This window comes from Passer domesticus, chromosome 7, assembly GCF_036417665.1.
Source record: "Passer domesticus isolate bPasDom1 chromosome 7, bPasDom1.hap1, whole genome shotgun sequence".
NCBI lineage: Eukaryota > Metazoa > Chordata > Aves > Passeriformes > Passeridae > Passer > Passer domesticus.
Window position 1 is genome coordinate 6,978,870 of NC_087480.1, and position 21,035 is coordinate 6,999,904.

The 21,035-nt window shown below is 46.2% G+C and overlaps 1 protein-coding gene across 4 annotated transcripts in view; it reads left to right on the forward strand.

The window, feature by feature from the left end:
• GPC3 (glypican 3) overlaps positions 1–21,035 on the forward strand; it is a 138,838-nt gene that overhangs the window by 60,212 nt on the left and 57,591 nt on the right. For all 4 annotated transcript variants that reach the window (XM_064426649.1, XM_064426650.1, XM_064426651.1 and 1 more), the window contains exon 3: positions 4,700–5,394. In XM_064426649.1, the coding sequence (XP_064282719.1) occupies positions 4,700–5,394 (695 nt within the window). The remainder of the gene's footprint in view (positions 1–4,699; positions 5,395–21,035) is intronic.

Here is a 21,035-nt window from a genome sequence, read left to right on the forward strand (position 1 = left end):
TCCCTGTTGGAAGCCTGTCTTTACAGCAGAACCAGAGCAGCACGTTATTGGAGGACAGCATGAAGCCTGTGGCACGTCCTGGTGCCTGGCTGCCACGGTGCATCCTGCTGTCCCTCCTCCCAGTGGTCACAGTGGTGTGTGGAGGTGGCTCCTGTGGTGTGCTGCTCTTTGGTGACCTGGCACAGGAGTCAGAAGGAGGACAGACCTTGTTTCACCTTTCTAAACGCCTTCAGCAGCTTGTGAAGCAGCACTTGCTGAGCTTGGAATTGGAGGTGCATTGCTGCGGCTGCCCCTGCTTTGCCATCAGAGTTTGGCTCTCCCCTCTCCAGTGGGATGCTGGATGGGAATGGCTTGCTGGAGTCACCTGTACCAGCTCCTTGTGGCTCAGGCAGCTTCATCACATAATCTCTTAAATAAACCCATCAAGTGGCAGACTGGGCAGGAGCTCCTGCAGCCTGGGGCAGCAGCAGGTTAATCCAGAGCTCCTCGGGCCCCGCTGCTGACCCCTTTGAAGTTTGCTGCAGCTTAAGAGCCAACGTGCTTTCTCAGGAAAGCTGGCATTTTTACTAAGCAGCAGACTCTTATTATCTGGGCTGAGAACGCAGCGATTTCCTTCTCCTGCCAGTAATCCCCACTCAGGGCACTGTTATGCTCTTTTACAATTTATTTTCTCTAATTGCCAGTTTGCAGCGGCCACGCAGCTCTCCCTGGGCTGTGTTCTGGGGAATTTTTGCACTTTGAAGGGAGCTTAGTCCTTCCCTTCTGGCTGCTGGAATCAGGCAGCAATTCCTCTCCAGGTACTTCAGCAAGAGTCCAGCCTGAAAAATAAGTAATAGCCTGTACTTTTCAACTAGTGACTGATATCTGTGGTCTGGAGTAGTTGAGCTGTTCCATTCATCCTTTGGGAGTCCTGATAAAGTGCCCTTGACAGGGCAGTCAGCAGATGTGCAGTACCAGGGCACCAGTGCTGGGCTGGTGATGATGCTCTGGCTCCCATCCTGCAAGTGCTCCCTTGGTTTCTCTTTCCTGGACAGGTGTCTAAGCCATAAGCAGAGTTTCTCCAAGAGAAATACTGTGGGAAACTGTGCTAAAGTCTTTCCTAAAATCCAGGTAGACGATATTCCCAGCCTTTCTTTGATCCATCAAGCTGCTCAGCTTATCATAGAGGGAGATGAGATTGGTCAAGCAGGACCACGACCCCATGTGGGTTGGGCCTGATGCCCTGGCTGTCTTTATGTGCCACGTAATGGCACTCAAGATGATCTCACCCTCCCAGGTCCTGTCACATTTGCCAGCCTCCAGTCACTTGGGATCTCCCCAGGTAACCAGGACTGCTGGTAGATGATGGACAGTGGCCTCGTGAGTTCTTCTACCTGCTCCCTCAGTACCCTAGGGTGGATCCCATCAGCCCTGTTTGTGTGTATATAAGTGATAGAGCAGAGCCTGAGCATTTTCTCCTGGATTATGGGGGCTTTGTTCTACTCCCCATCCCTCTCTTCCAGCTCTTGGTGCTGGGTATCTGGAGAAAAACTGGCTTTACTAGAGACTGAGGCAAGAAGGTGTTAAGTACATCTAGCTTTTCCTCACCCTTTGTCCCTATGTTTCTGCCTGCATCCACTAAAGGATGGAAATTATCCTGAGCCTTTCTTTTGTTGCTAATGTGTTTAAAGGAACGTGTCTTACACTCTGCTGTGTGTGCATCTCTGTGTGTACTCTACACAGGGATGGAGATTGTAAAATGGGAGGCCTGCTCAGCTGTGCAGTGTTTTTGCCTGCTGAACTTGGGGGCAAGTCTGATGCTTTGCTTTGTATTCACACTGCTTCAGCCAGACCTGCAAAACAGCTGCCTTAAATGGCAGCTTTTGAAAATATCCTTGGGGAAAAAAAAATAGAAGAGAGAAAAGATTGAATTATCCTCCAGCAATGAGTTTCAATAATGCCGTGTTATGAGTGGGGCAGATTTTACCAGCAGCAAATGCAGGCTGTGGAATTTTATGGGGGATCAGATGCCTGTGTCACGTCTATAATGCACTGTCCCCCCCGTGTCCCTGTGAGGGTCCCTCGTGGGAGCACAGGGGTCTGACCCTCCAAGTTTCCTCCCCTTTGAAGCACTCAGAGCCTGGCTGAGGGTCACTGCAGCTGCTGGCAGCTGGGGATTTAGAATTCCTGCAGCCAGCGCTTTCCGAGGAATATTTCAGAATAAGCAACTGCTGTGGGAGTTGGGTGGGAGAGATTTTGGATGTGTAAGACTTCTTTTTTACAAAGTTTTTATTATTTCTTGCATCTATTAATAGGGCAGCAGGAGTCTCCATATGCTTTTATAGTCCCTGTTGCGCTTTCTAATGGATATATGCAAAAGCTCCCAGGCGCATAAAATAGACACTCTCAGCCAGTTATTACGATAAAAATTATGTGCATGTCATGACCTTTAAAGCAGTGGGACTGTGTGTGCATGCTCTTCTGATACACCACTGTTCTCCAATCCTTTCTGAAGCCCTTCTCGCCGTAGGAGGTTTGCATAGGAGCTTGGAATATTTTTCTAATCAGTGAAGAGTCTTTTGGCTCTGATGATAACTGGCAAAGCACAGAGGAGCGAGAAAATGGAAAAGTGGTGACTTTTTCTAAAGGGAACTAACAGAGAAGAGGGTAAAGGGGAATGGTGAGGCACAGCATGAAAATCCTGGCACCATCTCCACTGCTGTCAGAAAAAAACACTGGTCCAAAATGTTCTTTGTGCTTTTTGAGGCAAAAGCTATTCTGGTGTTCTTGAGAATAAAGAGTGAGGGGAAAAAGTTTTGTAATCCATGTGTCCTCTTTAAAGAGACTTTTTTTTTTTTGTTTTAAAACTTTTAATAGTACAACCAGCATTTCATATATTGCAATGGTGCAAGTGCTCTGCTTGCAGAGCCCAGTCTGTGTCACACTTGCTGCTGTGTTGCCTGGAGAGCTTTGCCATCCTCTGTCAGGGGCTGAGGAGCAGGATGCTGGCTGTCATGGCAGGGAGAGGGGCCCTGTCCCTGCCCACTGCATCCTGAGTCTGTGCTGTGAGGAAGGAAGGATGGCTGTCCTCTGGGAACACAGATCTTGGCTTGCTGGGACAGTCCTGGTGTGAGTGTCTGGAGCTGTGGACAAAATGCTTCAGCATGCCCAGATGGGGTGGAGACACTGTTTGCAGAAGTGTATCAGTAATTTCTGCTCTGATAACTGCTTACACCACGGCTTTCTGCATTCTGGGGTGGGGTGCAACAGCAGCACCCTGTCCTTCCAGGCATCCCTGAATAAGGTGTACCCAGGAAGGAAGAGCTGGAATTCCTGGAGATATGATGGTTTTGAAAGCTCTTGAGTAAGCAAGAGGTGATGCAGGGCGAGCAGCAAGGCCAGCAGTGCTTGTGACAGTGTTGATACTGAACCCCTGTGGAGATGTGTCAGGCCATGCTCAGCTGCATGCCAGCCTTAACAAATGGGGGAGATAACTCTTATGGCTTTAAAAATTAAACATTCCCTTTAATTATTGAACATGAATAATTTTCATGCATATTGAGCCAGAATGTGTGTTTCCAGAGTGACAGAGGTGAGAGCAGTTACATTGTGGGGTGTCAGTGACCTGTGAACTGGAAGGCTGTTCATTAATTTTAGCATTTTATGAATAGTACCCTGGAGGGTGGGACTTGGGCTGGTAGAGCAAGCTGGCCAAAGAAAGAGTTTTGTTTGCACTGATGGCCTCCCCTTCTGATGCTCTAAGATGCAAACTGGTGTGTGTTTGTAGGTATGTTGTCCTTATATAGTGGGGTATGAATATTTGGGAAGCCTCCTGATGAGGAGGGCTATAATTAAAGAAATAACTATGGGGGTTCCCTGCTCACCTTATGGAGGAGATGTGGGCTGAAAGTCCTAAAGTTTTTGAAGGTAGAGATGGGAAAATGCGTTGTGGTTTTTCCTAGCAAAATGACAGTTTCTGTCCAAAACTTGAATTTCGTGGGACAGCCTGATGTGCATGAGAGTGTTCCTGGCTGGGCAGCCACAGGTGGACATGGCACCACTGGCTCTCAGCATCCTTTGGACAATGGAGCAGCTCCATCCAGGGCAGATGAAAGATTGGATCTGCAGCTGAAGTGAGCCTGGTGCGTTTGGGAAAACTGCAGCACTGTGGGGACTTTTCCAGGGGCTTAGGGAACACTTGGTGCTGGGTACCTGCTGGGGGTAGAGTCAGAATATTGTCTGTGATTAAACTCCTATAAATATTTTCTTTTTCATAATGGAATGTCAGCATTTACTGTTTCCTAATTTTAACTACTGTACAGTTTGTCAAACATTTATCTCTGCCTTAAATTAAGTCTGGAGATAGAATTCCTGTTAATTTCAAATCAATATGAAAGGGGGAAGAGAAAGAAATTGCAGTCTAGCCCTTTTCTTGAATCAATATTTTCTTTAAAAGCTGAAATGTTAACTAGATCATAGGGGTTTTTTTTTGCCATTTTGAAATGTAGCTTCTGCTTAAAGAATTTATGCATTTCCCTTGGAAATTGCTGATGCTGGTGCTTTGCAGCAGGCACGGCTGCCAGCGGGTGCTTGACCCAAGGCAGGCAGGATGGGGCCAGCCCTGGCAGCAGTGATGTGATGGAACATTATCCTCCCTGTTTCTGGGCTCACCATCTCTTAGTAACTTTTTTTTTGTTGTTGTTGTTGTTCTGTTTTACAGAAGCCTTCGAAATTGTAGTGCGACATGCAAGAAACTTCACCAACAGCATGTTTAGGACCTACTACCAGAGCATGGGGCCCAGGGCTCTTAAATTTGTTGGAGAACTTTTTACTGATATCTCGCTGTACATACTGGGCTCTGACATCAGTGTCAATGACATGATAAATGAATTTTTTGACAGTTTGTTCCCTTTGGTTTACTCCCACTTGATCAACCCTGGCTTGCCCGATCCCTCTGTGGAAATGACCGAATGTCTGCGGGCGGCCAGGAGAGACCTCAAAGCCTTTGGGAGCTACCCGAAGACGATGATGACGCAGGTGTCCAAGTCCCTGCAGACCACTCGAGTCTTTCTGCAGGCTCTGAACCTGGGCATCGAGGTGATAAACACCACTGACCACCTGAAGTTCAGCAAGGAGTGCGGGCGGGCGATGCTGAAGATGTGGTACTGCTCCCACTGCCAGGGGCTGCTGCTGGCCAAGCCCTGCGCCGGCTACTGCGGGGCGGTGCTGCAGGGCTGCCTGGCGGGCGTCCTGGAGATCCACAGCCTCTGGAAGGAGTACATCCAGGCTCTGGAGGGGCTGACCAGGGGCATGCATGGCATCTACGACATGGAGCACGTCCTGCTGAGCCTGTTCTCCGTGGTGCGCGACGCCGTCGTCCACGCGCAGAAGAACGAAGGGAAGCTCTCGACAGCTGTGAGTAACTCTCTGCTGGTCCCCGGGCTCTCTTGTACACAAATTGTGTTGAAAGCTGTCCCTTTCTTCCTGGCAGCAAACCCCAAATGGCTCCAATTACCAACCCCTTCCCACCCCCTTCTGATCTTCCAAGAAACTTTTGGTAGCGTTTGAAGCTGGTGTTTGCATGGCCTGGGTTTCCATTAAGGGCTTTGCCTCTTTTCAGGTTGGTCAGAGCAGAAGGGTCTGGACTCCCCCTGGGGTGTGAGGTTGGGAGTTGAGATGTCCCCACTGTGCTTGCCTCTCTGAAAGGCTGGTCCTGCTCTCCAGGTGTCCTCTGCCTCCTTTAGCATCAAAAAAAGGTTCCTCCAAATAGATGCCAGGCAGAGGCATGTGCTGTAGCTTCCCCTGATTTACCAAAGAAGAGCTGATTCTCCATCTCATTCCAGTTTTGGGCTGCATTTAATGAGATTATTTCTTGTTTTTACTTGACTCTTTAAAAACACATTTTGGAAATTTCTCAGCCTCCTGAGAAACTGAGGCTGTCTTGCTCTGAAAATCCTGCTGCTCCGTTTGAACATCAAGGACAAATGTAATGTGATCCTATGGGGCTTGTTCTGCAGAGAAGATTTTTCTTGAGACACAACTGAGCTGCTCTGTGTGAGGAGGGAAGAATTGGAGATGGGGCAAAGGTGTGGGAGTGTTGTAATAGTTTGCTTAAAACCAAAGATGATTAAAATCTGACACTGTTTCCCTGTTATCTGCTTGTACCTGCCATTCTTGGCTCCTGTTTACAAAAGAGCTGTGTTTATGTAGGTCACTGTACTACTTGCACTGTAACTCTTATCTTTTTTGGGGGGTACCATGGAAATGGATCAGCTTATGGGCTCTGAGCTGAGTGGCAGGGAGGCAGCAGCACTCTGTGCTGTTCTCTGGGCTGGCTCTGCTCTGCCACCACCTTGTGCAGGCTGTGGGTTATTGTGGTGGCACTCGGGTGGTTCCCCACCCCAGGAAGTTTGGCTCACATGGAGCAAGCTTTCTGCACTGCTTGGAAGGGGTTTAGGGACCAAATTACACTGAGCTGGATTGCTCTCATCGTGCAGTGCCCAGGAGGAGTCTGTGCTGGGCTGGGTGTTGGGCAGATGATCCAAGGCAGGACTTGTGGGCAGCATGTTAAGCTCCAGGGTACAGTGCAGGACATTGGTTTTTAACCTGCCTGAGTCCCTTTCTGCAGAAAATCACTGTTTTACAGCAGCCAAGCACTGCTTGTGCAGGGAGGCTGCAGCTGAGGGTCAGGAGCAGCAGCTCTGCTGCCACAGAGCCAGGGGAAGTTCCCCAATCAGCCAGAACCATCAGTCAACCTTCTCTGGAACAGCAAAGGAGCAGAGATGTAACTGTAGGTTTACCTTGAGTTCAGGTGAGATGGAGAATTCATGTTGCAGTTGATAATGAGAGAAAACCCAGCTCAGCTCTAAGCCCAGTTGGCATTTCCAGGGCAGTAAGAAACAAAACTTACTTCTGTATGTAGATTGAGCCTGTTTAATCTCAAATTCAACTGTGAGCAAAAGCATCCAACATGTTTTCCATCAATGAACGCACCATGCAGTGAACAAACAGGACTGTCTCTTAAATGACTGAATATTGACACCTTGATCTGTCCACAGAGAATGAGTTTGTGGCAGGACAAGTAGATGGAGCACCTCTAAAGTCAACACAAAGCAGTAGAGCTTCAATCTGCCCATCCTCTGCCAAAGCAGAACATGAATTGACTTCCTTTACTATAAAAATTACTGGGCATTACAAAACCATTCAGTGCTTTTGCACTTGGTAAAGTTGTTGGAATTCATTCATGCCATGTGTAGCTAGGTACTTACTTAACCATAACTCCTCTTGATTATTTAATACTTCAGTGATTAGTTTCTTTGGTCTAGAGGCATTTCTGCATTATTGGAGTGAAGGAGAAAAAATCCAAGCCAAGCAAGCCTGGCAATTGTCAGAGCAAATTTATTTTTTTTTTTCTACTAGTGAGAGTATGAGCTGTTCAGTGGAGAAATAAGGCAATAATGGAAGCATACAGTATTGTAGAGGGTCTAAGAGCTGAGCTGCATCAGGATCTGGGGTCATCTGGGGTAAATATCTTTGTAAGATATCACTTTGTAAATGATAGAATACAACTTTTTTTATTTAGCTGTGCTATGATGAAAGTTTCTCTGTTAAACTTATCAGCACATATTGAGTTTCAAAGAATATACCTGGAAGCAAACAGTTATATTTACTGTAATTCTGTAAATATGATTGTTTTTAGACACTGTAGCCATACCAGAGTATGAAATGCCACAGGGGTTTTCTTTCAAAATGTGGGTTTTTACACTTGCCCTGGCTTCTCATATTAACCTTTTTTATTACTGACCTTAGCCACCACTGCTTCTGTAGGCAAAGTACAGCTCACCTGCATGGTATTAACAATAATGACAGGTTATTTAATTGTCATTAAAATCCTCTGGAATTATGGAAAACTTATCTTCCATACCCATAGTGATTATACCATGAATAACAACACTACTGCCCTTGCCTGTCCTTTGGGCTTCTTTTCTTTTTCCCAGCGTTGGTGGCATTTCTGCAGCAGTAGTTTTCCCTCCTGGTATTTCAGATCCTCAGGCGTGTTACCTGACTGAGCATCTTTTGTTCCTGTGTCCCCTTTGCCACCCCCCAGGCTGGGTGTGGGCATTCACAGACAGACCTGGCTGCAGGGGGCTCATGAACCCGAGCTCCAGAGCTGCTGCAGAGCCTCCAGGTGGGATTCTGAGGAGCTCTACAGTCCCCAAGAGGAGGCAGTCATGCTGCTCTAAATCTGCTTTTGGAAACTGTGTCTCCAGACATGCATTTAAATGGGAGCCTGTGTGTTGTTCCAGGTCTGCAAACAGCAGTGGAGAACAGTGAATTCAGTAATGTGGCAGTAAACAGTTCCCATCCCAAGCCTTGCTTTAGTAGCTAATTTGTCAGCCGTGGTGTGTGTTAGGGCTTTATTATTTCTACAATTTGTCTGCTTAAAAACTTCACCCCTAAAACCTGCTATTAAAATACTTTATCAAGGAGGCTGGTTCTCAGGGCACACTGGGAAAAAAATTGCTGTCTAGGCCTACATCTATATTAATTTTCTAATCTCCTACCTTTTCCCTGGTTGAAAATCTGCCTAGTATGTCCACCTCTTGCAGATATTTTAATCATGAGTGTAGGGAAGAATGATTTTAGTCAGTCTCTTTGTGCTTTTTACCATAAACCAAGACAACTGGGAGAGATGCAGTACAAATAAGCTCAATAAAATATTCAACCCAGCACCTCCAAAAGTTAATGCTTTCTCTCTTATTGGAATTACAAGGGACACAGTCAGGGGGTCTTACATAGGTAAAAGTTGATCTCTTCTGAGGTTAGAATAATGGAGTGGTTTAGGTTGGAAGGGACCTTGAAGATCATCTGGTCCTGACCCCCCTGCCATGGGCAGGGACACCTTCCACTATCCCAGGTTGCTCCAAGCCCCATCCAACCTGGCCTTGGACACTGCCAGGGATGGGGCAGCCACAGCTGCTCTGTGCCTGTGCCTCACCCACCCTCACAGTCAAGAATTTCTTCCTAATATCCAGTCTAAACCTCTGTCAGTGAAAGCCTTTCCTCCTTGCCCTATGCCTCCATGCCCTTGTAGGAACTCCAGCTCTCATGGAGCCCCATCAGGCCCTGGAAGGTGCAGGGAGGTCTCCTGGCAGCTTTGTCCTCTCCAGGCTGAGCAGCCCTGACTCTCTCAGCCTGTCCCATAGCAGAGATGCTCCAATCGACTTTGTCACCCTGACTCCAACAGGTCCATTTCCTTCTTATCTTGGGGGCCTTGGAGCTGGAGAAGATGCTCCAGGGGGGTCTCACTAGAGTGGAGCAGAGGGCCAGAATCCCCTCCCTCGCCCTGCCTGCCCCATTTTTGATGCTGCCCAGCCCTGTGCTCCCCTTGCAGTCATTTGTGCAGCTCCACCTGCAGAGCACTGCCCAGAAAGGGAAGATCAGGGAGCTCAGCAAAGTCTTTTTTTTTTTCACTCAGAACTGATGACTGAGTTTCTAGAAAATCCTAATAAATTGCAAAATTAACCAGAGCTTTGTTCAACCACTTGCCAGGAGGGAAGCAGAAAGGTGCCAGTGCTATATGGGAGCAGCATGCAATTCCCAGTGTGCTTGTCCTGTGAGCAGATCCTTGCTGCTTTACTTTCCTGCAAAGACCTTTAAAAGACTCTTTAGGTCTGGGTTAACTTGGTTATACAGTGTGCTGCTGGGGTACCATTGTGCAGGCTGGTTTGATGCTATCCCAAAGCTGAAGTGCTCATCTCACCTGGCTCAGGGTGCTTGGTGTGAGCCCAGCTCTGATGGCCTTGGGAAGCCTCAGAGGCAGGAAAACTGGACCCTTGCTTCCCTAGATTTTTAGGGAATCCTGGCAGGGAGTTCATGAGTGTGTTGTAAAGATAATGAGGCTTTGGTTGATTGTAGCACCACAGAAACATTGCTGCAGTGTGTGCTCAAAACAGCAGTTCCAGCAGATACACAGGGCTGAAAATCAAGAATATGTGAATAAAAGGACTTTTGGCACCCAGGAATGAAAATATCACCCATTGCCATACACAGATTTAGTACATTTGTCAGCACAGTGATGGCAGGCTGGTTTTCCCCAAATACTGCCCAGGAGCTGCTTTTGGGGCCATCCCACCTGGTGACTTGCTGGAAGCTGCTTTGCTCAGCAGGTTGCCCTGACAGGGAGCTCTGGTGAGTTTTCCTATCTGCTAATGGATTTTTCTGTCTGTACTAGAGCTGGCAAGAGCTTTGTGGGGAAAGCTTTGAAATGACAGCGCTGTTTGCGAAGTCCTTCCCTCTGAGACGCCGAGATCGGTTTCTTTGTACTTTTAATGTGGGTTGCTTTTTGTTGGCATCTCTCCTGGGAGAGTCAGCTGGATGTACAGCCTCTGTATTTTCAAGTTCTTTATTGGCAAAGTTTAATCCTCAGGCTATTTTCTAATACTCTCTGGTAGCTAGCTCCATTTTTCACTTAAAGCTGGAAATACAGGAGAAGTTTTGGTTTTCAGTGATCTCAGACCCCCTCAGAACTATCCCAGGGTGTGTGTATTGTGTATTTAGCTATCCATTTTGTGATAGGCAGTGTAAGGTGCCTGATAAGCGTGTTAAAGCAAGCATCTGTTCCTCCTGCAGGCTGAAAATAAACCTTATTTTGAGGGCAGTATCAGCAGCATTCCCATTCCTGTGAAAAGACCTTGGGAGTACTATGATTAGTTGTCTGAAGAGGTTCTGGTAGTAAAGATTTTCTGACACTTGGGGTAGCATATGGCAAAGCAGTGAATTTCAAGGTGTTGATTTTGAGCTAGAAAGCCCCAAGTTGGTGTCTTGGCTGGTACTGAAAGATTAAGGGCAAAAGTTATTAATGCTTGCACTTTTGTAACCCAGTGTCAACAATTTTGATCCAGCTATTTTGCCACACTGCTGCAGGACTTAAATCTCTGCTTTAGTATTCAAATATGCAGTAGCAAATCAGGGGCCTGCATCTCATTCTTGGGAGGGACTTTGGCATGAATGCTCTTGACCATCACTCGCCTCTCTAGGGGAGTGAGACTCAGAGGTTGTTCTCAGCCTAGTGAAAGCTTTTCCTCTTGTCTGGCCTGGGGAGGGAGACCATTGGTGTCACAATTAATTAATTAATTCACTGCTAGCAAGAATTTTTCCTGTAAGGATGCAGGCAGTCTTCGGTCAGGGTTGTCCTTTTCCAGTGTGGGCGGAGTGGCACGCTGGTGTGCCCTCCTGCTTGCCCTGGTGGCATGGGAAGGGTTTGAGTCAATTTGTCACTGAATTGGGTCTGGATGAAGCAGACTGAGTGTGTGGGGCTCTGCAGAGCTGCTGGGTGGAAGCAGTGGCCAGTGATGCCCAAACCTGTCCCTGCAAAGCCAGAGGAGGTGGTACTGAACATCAGCAGAGGTTTAATTTAAAAATAGCATTTGATTTTCCTTCTATTTGTAAATTTTTATATTATACTTTTCTTTTTTGTTTTCCCTTTGTCCTTTTAACTGGATGTGTTCTGGCCTCTGAAATGTGCCATTTCAAGGGAATTTGCAGTGAGGCTTTTTTTAAAATAAAAAGTAGAAGACAGCTGCTGACAGTGCCCCTTCCTCCCTGCATGCACACACGGCAGCACCTGGAGCATCCTTTGACAGAGTGTTTGATGTCCAACCCAACTTTGCACTGAAGACCACAGGAATCTGTTTGTTGACTTCAGTCTTGAGACAGATCACTTGGCTGGTGGCAACTCCATCCCCACTACTCAAAAGAGCTTTTGAGCTGCAGCATTTTATGGGTGGGAATATCACAGAGCACCCACTGGGCCTGGCTGATCTCCCTTCAGATCACATTGGCTGCATTGCAAGTGAGATGCACACAGGTTTGTGTGTGATGGGGTGTCTTGCATCTTTTCCAAGCTGAAGTCAGAGCAAGCCTAAAGACCTCATGCAGATTAATTACTGGTTCTGTGTGGCTGTCTGTGTGTGCTGTGCCTTGGTGTGTTCCTTGTTTTAGTGGAGGAGCTAATTTGTTGTTTTGCAGCTGGCTCCCGAGTGTTTAAAAAGATATTTGGTTCTGAGATCCCTGGCATCAGTACAAGGAGCTCCCAGAGTTAGAGGGGCAGGATACAGAATTAACAGCTGGAAATGAGGGTACACAGCTTTGCAATGTTTTGCAGCTTTCTTCACTGCACAGAACAGCTTCTTTTTCTTTCTTTCTTTTTTTTTCTTTTTTTTTTTTTTTTTATCTCTTGTTTTTCCTGGCTCTCATCACAGCTGGACCTGGGATGCTTTGGGATGTAGGAGAGGAGGGAGCTGGTGGTCATGCCATGCAAAGCATTGAGGGATGGGATGTATGGGGTGCCTGTTCCTTCACCTCTGAGCTTCAAGCTTTGAAATTTCAGGCTGTCTGATTTTTTAATGAATTGTAATGGTCAAGCACATAATGGGAGGTCTTGAAATAGATTGGATTTAAGCAGAAAAAAAAAGCGTTTCATTCTGAACCAAAGATGACAGCTTCAGAAAGTTCCCTCCAATATCTTGAGGCTTCATCTGCATCAAAAGCTGTGAGAGATGTTTTGAGGAGCTGCCCCTCTGAAAGGGGAGGGCTGGGGCACAGCCCTCTCTCTGGGGCTGTGTTTGCAAATGAGCTTTGCAGCTGAACTTCCTTCCAAGTTAAACCAGCCTCATGCTCTGGGTCCTTGCTGAAATTTAGATTTGGTTTACCTGAAGGATGCTGCACGCTGGTGCATGACAGAAACAGGAGACTGTCAGGTGTGGGCTGATCCCCCTGGCTTCTGAGGAGCCTGCAGAGGAGTGATATCCATGGCACGACCTGCCTTTATTCTCATTTAACTCAGTCCCTCCAGACATGCCATTGCCCTGCCCACTTGCTGTGGAATGGTGGAGCTGCCTGTGGAATTCTCTGTTAAAACTGCCCACACGTCTTTCTTTTACCAGGGAGATTAAACCCCTGAGCCTCAGCCCTGCAGACTGCCCAGATTGCTGCAGCCTCCTGCAACCCCTATTAACATAGATGCTTTATTAGCAAAATACATTCTGGCCCATTTCCTTTCCTGAAGATTTTTATCCTTGCTTAGACCCGCAACACCAGCGTAGTGCTCACCAATATCCATCTCCCGGTGCTTTTCACGCTAAACCCTCTTTTGGCCTCATTATCCGTGACTGCAGTTTGCACTCAGGCCTCGGCCCGGGGTCATTCGCCGGGCATCCTTCATCTTAACAGCGCTGAGTTTACTTCCAGTGACAGTAACCCCCGTGAGTGCTGCTGCCTCAAAACCAGAACTATCTCTCCCATTAGCAATGCTGATGAATGAGCCAAGAACAAACCAGAAACTTAAAAGCGACCCTCTGCAAAGCAGGAGTGGTGCCCAGAGCTGCCCGGGCGGAGCAGCGGTGTTTTGTTTTGTGCAGCACAGGATGAGGGGCTGCGTTGCAATGAGTGGTTTGCTTCATTGTGAATTCTCTGCCTGTGTGTGGTGCTGTGAATTATATCATTTTTGCATCTTATTGTAAAGTGGCTTTGAGGTACCAGGCATGAAAGATGCTAAATACGTTTTGCTGGGGAAAAAAATTTCTACGAACAATTGAGGCAGATTTTTCATCCATCTGCTGCAGCTGTGCACCCCTCATTTCTGGGTCCTCACTGCCCTATGAGGCTACTGCAAAAAGAACTGGTGGCCTTTTCCATCCCTACCTGTTGTGTTGCCCCTCTAATGAGCCCCCGAGGGCACGGAGCCTGCTTTCAGTGGGTGAAGTTTGCTTCTAACTGCATTATCTTCCAAAGATTTGTTTAAGCAAGAGCAGACTGGCTGCAGAAAGCTGTGCTGATAGCCTACAGCTACTTGGGCAGAGTTATTTCTGTTTAAAAATAAAAAGAAAATAAAAAGCAAAGCAGCTCTTGGCAAATTTTGCAATTCTTTTTGCAGGTGTATCTTCCTAACCTAATCAATTTTCACACCCAGTTCTCTTCCATGCTGCTGGCAAAGGCTGAGACAATGCTCTGAGCTAGTGACCGGGAGAGAACCAGCTGGAGAGCTGGGTGGTTACTGAGGATAACTTGGGGGTGACTGATGTGCTCTAAGTTGTGTCTTTCTGAAGCTTATTAACTCCTGGATTGCACATATTGATCTGTATCACTGCACAAATAAAACTCTGCTCTCCAGAGAGCAGAGTGCAGGTATTTCTGGAGATACCCAGCTGCCTGTGCTGGTATCTCAGTCATCATCCTGTCTCCTCCCTGAGGGACTGCCCAAAAGCCATGGAGCAGAGGCACCTGAGGGCAGTGGGGCTGCAGGAGCGGGTGCTGGGGTGGCCCTGATGAGCCAAATGTCACCGTGAGCTCACTGCAGATGGGCCCAAAAGGGTTTGCCCAGCAGAGGCTAAAAAACATCCAGGAAGGTCATCTCTGAGCCTTGCTTCATGCAATTCCCATTGTTTGGGGCCAGAAGGAAATGTAGTAATTCTCCAGCTGTAGATTTTGGTGTAAGATGTTTATCTTTCCCATGAGTTGGGGAAATTCCCAGCTTGCAACTTTCAAGGTGGGTGGAAAGTAAGGACGATAAACAAAAATTCATTACATGTGTTTAGTCAATTTTTTCCCCATCTAGTGATTCTCCTACCTCATTTTGGAATTGTTGTATATCAATGTATCGGAATGCACTTCTCGTAATCAAATACTAGTCCTCTGTTTGATGCTGTTAATAAAGGTGTTGTGATAAAGTTGGATTAATTTAATTTCTGTCTGCAAAAGCCTGTTATTGAATGAGTCCCTTTAATACATTAATCAGACATACAGCACTGTAACAAGGTTAAAAGTGCACACCGATTTCCATTATAAAGATATTCTCAATCAGGCAGAAACTAATCTAATGTTGTAAGTCATTCTGTAATTCAATTGTTCTAACCACAGTACATGTAAAAACAAGATGTCTTCCAACAAAGTCTCAAAAAAGCCCTGCAGATATTTATATCTTTATAGGAAAGAATGATTTACATTTTCAATAAGCCTTATTTGTCTTTGGGAAAAAATGTAATTCCTTTATCACGCAAAAATCTAATGGGAGTCTTTTTACCTTTTTTGCCATGTTTTGGGTATATTATCTTGGTGCTGACCTGTAATTGGATTAGTTTAGGCCTGACTGTCAGGGAGAAAAAATTGCTATGGATCCGGTAACTTCAAAACTTAAGAAAAAAGCAACAGATGAAGTTAAAAAAAAAAAAAGAAAGAAAAAAGGAACACAGGGCTCTCCCAAGCCTTTTGTTGGCCTTGAATGGATTAATTTTACCAGCAGCTAATCTCTGCTGCATGGAGCTATTTTTACCACCTTCCCTTAATGATAATTATTATGTTTCTCTTTTAGACTTTCACTGGGGAGGTCCATGGCATGGTCATGGGGAAAGCCTCATGTCCCCCTTGCCAGGAGCTGCATAACGAGTGAGGTTGTTCTGAGCTCTGCTAGAAAACAAATGCTTGTCATTTTTCTGCTGAAGAGATTCAACAACTTCACTGGTGAAATTATTTGGAGAGTTTTGGTGGCTCCAGCCTTGTTGTCTTAGCAGAGACTGGTGTTTGGAAAGAGAATGGTGGATGGAGGGAGAAAATAGTTGCTGCTGGGGGGATTATTTCTGTCTGAAGGTTAAAATAAGTAGGGTGATGGTAAGGGATGGTGAGTGGGAAGGAATAGGGGGGTGCCAAACCCTTTGGGGTCGGAAGGGTTTCCATTCACCATAGGAAGGGAGAAGGGCATTTTATAGCAAAAAGTACTTAGAGGTGTAAAAAACCTTTGGGGTGGTTTCAGTACGAGAATTTATTGAAATATAAATCTGAAAAGCTGTGTGTACCTGTGAACATGGCCTGTGCAGGCTGCAAAACAGGCATTGCCTTTACCTGCTTGTTTTGATATCACCAGTTACAGCAGATTTAGTGGTAAGCCCCATGTGCTCTATTTTAAATAAATATTACACTTGCTATTGGATTGCTGAGAGAGAGAGAGAACTAATTAAGGAGATGGGATATCATCTGTAAATTTTTCTTCCCTGAGATTTTATGAGCAGTAATTTGAAAAGAGCCATATTAAAGTCATTCAGGAACAAGTTAATGCTGCGTTTCTGAGAATATTGCCCTTCTACTCAAAGATTATATTAAAGAATAAACAGTGTACAGTAGCTAATTGCTAGCTGACACATTATAATGGCTTTATACTTCCAAAATTGAATCGGTCTGGTTTAAGGGAAAAAAAAAGGAGAAAAGTAATGCAGTAACTTTTTAATTATTTAACAAAGTATTTCTCAAAGAATAATTGAATCTGGGCTCATGGCTGCAGGGGGGAAGAGAGGCTGGTAGGTATTGACCACATTTGCAACCCAGCTGCCACGGCTGCTGTTAAATACCCTGTTACAGGCTCTGGCTCTGGCTTGTGTTCCAGACTGATGGCAGGTATCTGTTTTTCCTCTCTAAATTAGGCTGCTAGGAGTTTATTTCTCTGGGATTGTTCCTTTCTGTAGTGCCGTAGGCACAAACACGGTGCAGCATTAAAACCCACAGAAATCTGCCAAGGAAACCGATTAACCCGTGGAAGGAAAATAACAAGCTCGTGGCGATTGCCTGGAGCTGTCGTGCTGCCTGCCTTTGCCCAGCGAGGGTTTTTTTAAGATCTTGGTAAAAACTGGTGATCCCTCAAGCCAATTCCTTGTTTCTCAGTCTGTTGTGATGGGGTGGATTTAATTGCCTGCAATAGGAGGGTCTTCTAGGGACCCATAGTAGCAATTGTGTGTTAGAGCACGCACAGAATGCAGTTGTATAATTCAATTGTGTTTATTAGCATCCTCAGCAGAAGTGGGCTCTGCTACCTTGAGTCCTAATTTTCTGTCAGGTTAGATGATTGTGCTAATGTTGAAATCAGCTGTTTGGATTTGGAGCATCTTCAGCTTCCTCAGGGAATCAGTCCCAGGGGCAGAGCAGCAGCCTGGGGTCAGGAGCAGCCGTGTCCCCACCTCTGCTGTGCTGCCCCATCAGCCATGCAGCACCCTGGGGGCATGGGGCTCCACCAGGAGATGGACTCTGGGCACTGCCACCTTCTGCTCCTGAACCTGCCTTTAGTCAGTCTGATGTGTTCTGTATTTCTCTGGATTTTGCTCCATCTTCCCTTTTGCTCTGCTGTAACCTTCCAGGCAAGGCTGACTTCTTCCAAGAATACAGTCTTAGTTTGGTTGTCTAAGAAATATCAGATTGCGCAGATCTAAGTTAAAACCATAATGGTGCATTAGCATGCTGCAGGGCCCTGTTCCAGGAAATGTCTGCACATAGGAAAACTGCTTAAGTGTGTGCCAAAAATTAAGCAAATGCTTTTTTTCTTGATTCTCCCAGTTGGTTGGCTGGGTTGGGTCTGGGCCCTAGCTGGGGCTACAGCTGCCTGCCCTGCGGTTTGCTGCTCAGGTCCAAACATCCAAACTGAAATACCAAATTCTGTGTTAAATACGGAATTAACAAAATGCTGGTGAGAAAGGCTGACTCGAGAAGTTGTGCCTTAATTATATGTCATGGATTATAAAGACAGAAGGAACAACTGTGATCATTTAGTCCGACTTCCTCTCTACCTATAAATAACAATAAACAGGCTTTTTGCTGAAACACAAAGCTGCTTTCTTTGGTGGATTAAACACTCCATGCTGGGGACGCCAGAGAGAAGAAACATCTTGTTTGCATTATTTTATGTAGGTTTGAAAGGGCTCGACTCAAGCTGAGGTCACGGTTCCTTTGAGGGAAAGGGCATCCTGTGCTGGGGGAAGCTGGGTCAGTGCAAGGGCTGGGATGTGGTGGGATGCCGTGGAGGTGCCTTGTGTGCTGCAGCACTTGTGTGGCACACTGACCATCACATCCTCCTGAGAACAGGGTGGTGTGTCCTGATGGGAGCAGTGATTGGAGCTGCAGTGGTTGTCTCTTTCCCATTTAAGGCATGTGAACCCTGGCACAGCAGAGGGATGTGCCAGTGGAAATCCTGCAGCTTCAACAATTGGCAGCAAGGATTGAAACCCATAGAAAGTCCCTTGTGCTCCCCACTGCCCTGCTGAGCTGGTGCACCTCACCCTTGTGCAGTCTCTGGGGTAGAGTGATGGTGCAGCCGTGCCATGTGTCAGACCTGCCAGCTGCTGTGTCACCTGTGTCACATCCACACACGTGGCTGTGTGTGGAGCCCTCCTGCTCCTTCCCTGAGAACCAGTCCCACCAGTCCTTGCTGGGCCCCGTGTTTCTGCTGTGACAATGACCCTCTGCAAAGCATTTTGTGATCCTCTATATGAAGGTTGGCAGTCGGGATTAAGAACTAGATGATCTTTAAGGTCCCTTCCAACCCAATCCATTCTAGAAAAAATTAAGTTACATTTACTTTGAAAAATGTCTCCTTAATGCCTCTGTGGTTCTGTAGAAGTTTGAAGGAGCTGGTCTTCAAACCAGGTGGTGATGGCCTTCAGCACAACCTGGTCTGGTGGCTGCAGGGGTCCCTGGGCGTTTGTAGCCCATGTTTGCAGCATGTGTTGGGTGTCACCATGGGCACTGGTGTGACAGGCCCTCTGTTATTTTAAGCATTAGTGTTTGTGTGCATTTTACACATTATAGCGTTGCATTATTTAAGGGTGATGCATTATTAAATGTTCTCCTCAGCACGGAGAGTAGGTCACTTCCTCTGATTCCTGTCTCTGCATGAGTGAGTTAGGATGCTGTCTCTTATGTAATCCTTGCAGTCTGAATAATGGAGATCATAATACTATAGAGCTGATTAATAACATTTAGTACTCCATTAATGAGGAATTTTGTTGGAGTGTTCATTGAAGACATCTGTGTTACCATACTCAGTTTGTTCTTTCTGCTTGAGTGCCTGGAACCAGAAGAACAATCATTATTTAGTTAATAATGATGTGCTTCCTAAGATAAAGGCTTGTAAATTCATTTTTATGCCCATAATCACATTTTTCTGCTGCGAGAAGAGTGGGGGAGCTGGGAATTGTCTCTTTCCCATCTTCCTGACAAAATGTATCTAATGATTAGAAGCATATAATAAGAGTGTTTGTCCTAGCCAAATGTTTCTCCACTCCTGTTAATCAGCGTTCGTTTGAGAGCGCGGCGCTGTTTGTGGAAGGCGATGCAATCACTGGGGCAGTGTGGCAGATTTAAATCAGTAATAAAAGCCCTGGGGAAATTAACAAGACAAAACATTAACCACAGACTAAACATTAACATATATTAGCATTTTTATTGCACCTGTAGAAATGGTAAATGTGCTTGGTTACTACTATTAAAAAGTTTATGTTCTATCCCACATCATCGCAATGTATATTTTTGGTTTAAGCCCTTTAGAATTTAATTAAGCGGAATTCTGTAGCAGCACTTGAGTAATAGACTTCAGGTTCACTTTTATGGTGACTTTGAAGATAAACGGGGCACAAATGCGATCTTTATAATGCTAATAAGACTTGTGATGTGTAGTGGAGCAGGTTGTTAAAAAGAATTGGGGAAGAGGCACCAATTCAAGCTGCTGCCTTACTGAGGCTTTCAGCCTCACTGGTCAAACTGGGTTCCATCACTGAAGGATGCTCGGGGTTTAGTGGGCATCAGTTGGTTCCTCCAAAGGCAGCATGTCTGTGGTCTCTTGATGATCTGTGCATTCTGTAGGAAATCACCCTTTCGGAAGCCGTGTTCAAATCAATTATAATAGTTAATCTCCTTGCAGTTTAATGTGTGGCTTCTCCCAAAGGAAACTCACGAATAAGTATAAAATGACTTATGTGAACTCTGGAGAGCTAAAGAGATTGCGGGAGGAAATCTTCAAAAATGAGGCCATCCCCTTGAGGGGAAAAAAATACTGTGTCTTCCTGGAGAATGAATCTATAAGCAGAAGAATTCATAGAAAAGACAAATGGAAACTCCATGTAAAGTTTAAGCAAAGGTCAAATACAGCAAACTCTCCTTTAGAGCAGAGTGGAGCTCCTGGGCTGAATGAGAAGTGGCAGCAGCAGGTATCCAGCAGTGTCTAATGCAATCCCTTCTTGTCCAAGGAGAAGCTGATTAGCTACTTTTTTTGTCTTTTTTTTTTTCCTTCTAAATCATCTAAAAAATTACTTTTGAAATGTTCTTACTCTTAAAAGCAAAGCCCAGATTGGCACTGAGGATCCCGGTGCGCTGCTTTCCAATCCTTTCACCCCTGAATTTCCTTGCTGATGTGCAAGATAAGATGTTTTTGCCCCATGTGGCCACGCTGCTGGTGCCTTGGCAGCAGAGCAGGTTCATCAGGAGCCTCAGTGGTGTCGGGGATGCCATCCTGCCACAGCCAGGCTGGAGGTGCCCTCCACCAGCTGCACGGGGCTGTGATGCTTTGCACAGAACCTGCTACTGTGGTCATTGTTTCTTTGATGATTAACTCCAGTCATCCCAGTCTCCATGGGCTGGCAGGTACCCTCGTGGATCAGCGCTGTGCTGATCACCCATGCATCAGCTCAGCTGGTGGTGAATCTGATCCCTGCAGTCCTCAGGCACCTCTTATACCTTAAATTAATGGGGCAGCCTTAAAGTGGGCTGATAGTGCTACTCCATTAGCCTTGTCCCTGTGCTCCTCTCAAATTGATTCCTCTAAGCTGAGCCATCACAGGCGTGCAGCCCAGTGGGTTTGGAGCCAGCTCTTCCCCTGGGCCCCAGCCCAGCCTGGCCCTGGCACCTCCTGTGGCTGCAGCAGAGCAGTGGAGCAGGGGGTCGTGGGCTCCTCAGAAGGCAAAGTGTTCCCCTCGTGGCCTGGGTCACACTCCTCATGGAGGAGGCTAATTAAATTGGGTAATTAGTGAGTTTGTTAATGAGCTGGGGCAGGGTAATTTTGCTTGGGCTGTTAAAGTGTTGGTGGCTTTGGGGGTTTGTAAAAGCTCAGGGCTTTGGGAAGGTTTTTCTTGCCTGGTGTCCCCTTGCAGCAGTTTTTCAGTGGCCTGGCAGATAAAGTCCAACTCCTGTTGTCTAAAAAGCACTCTGGCATTTGATTTACTTAGTCATTTTTTTGTGGCTTAATG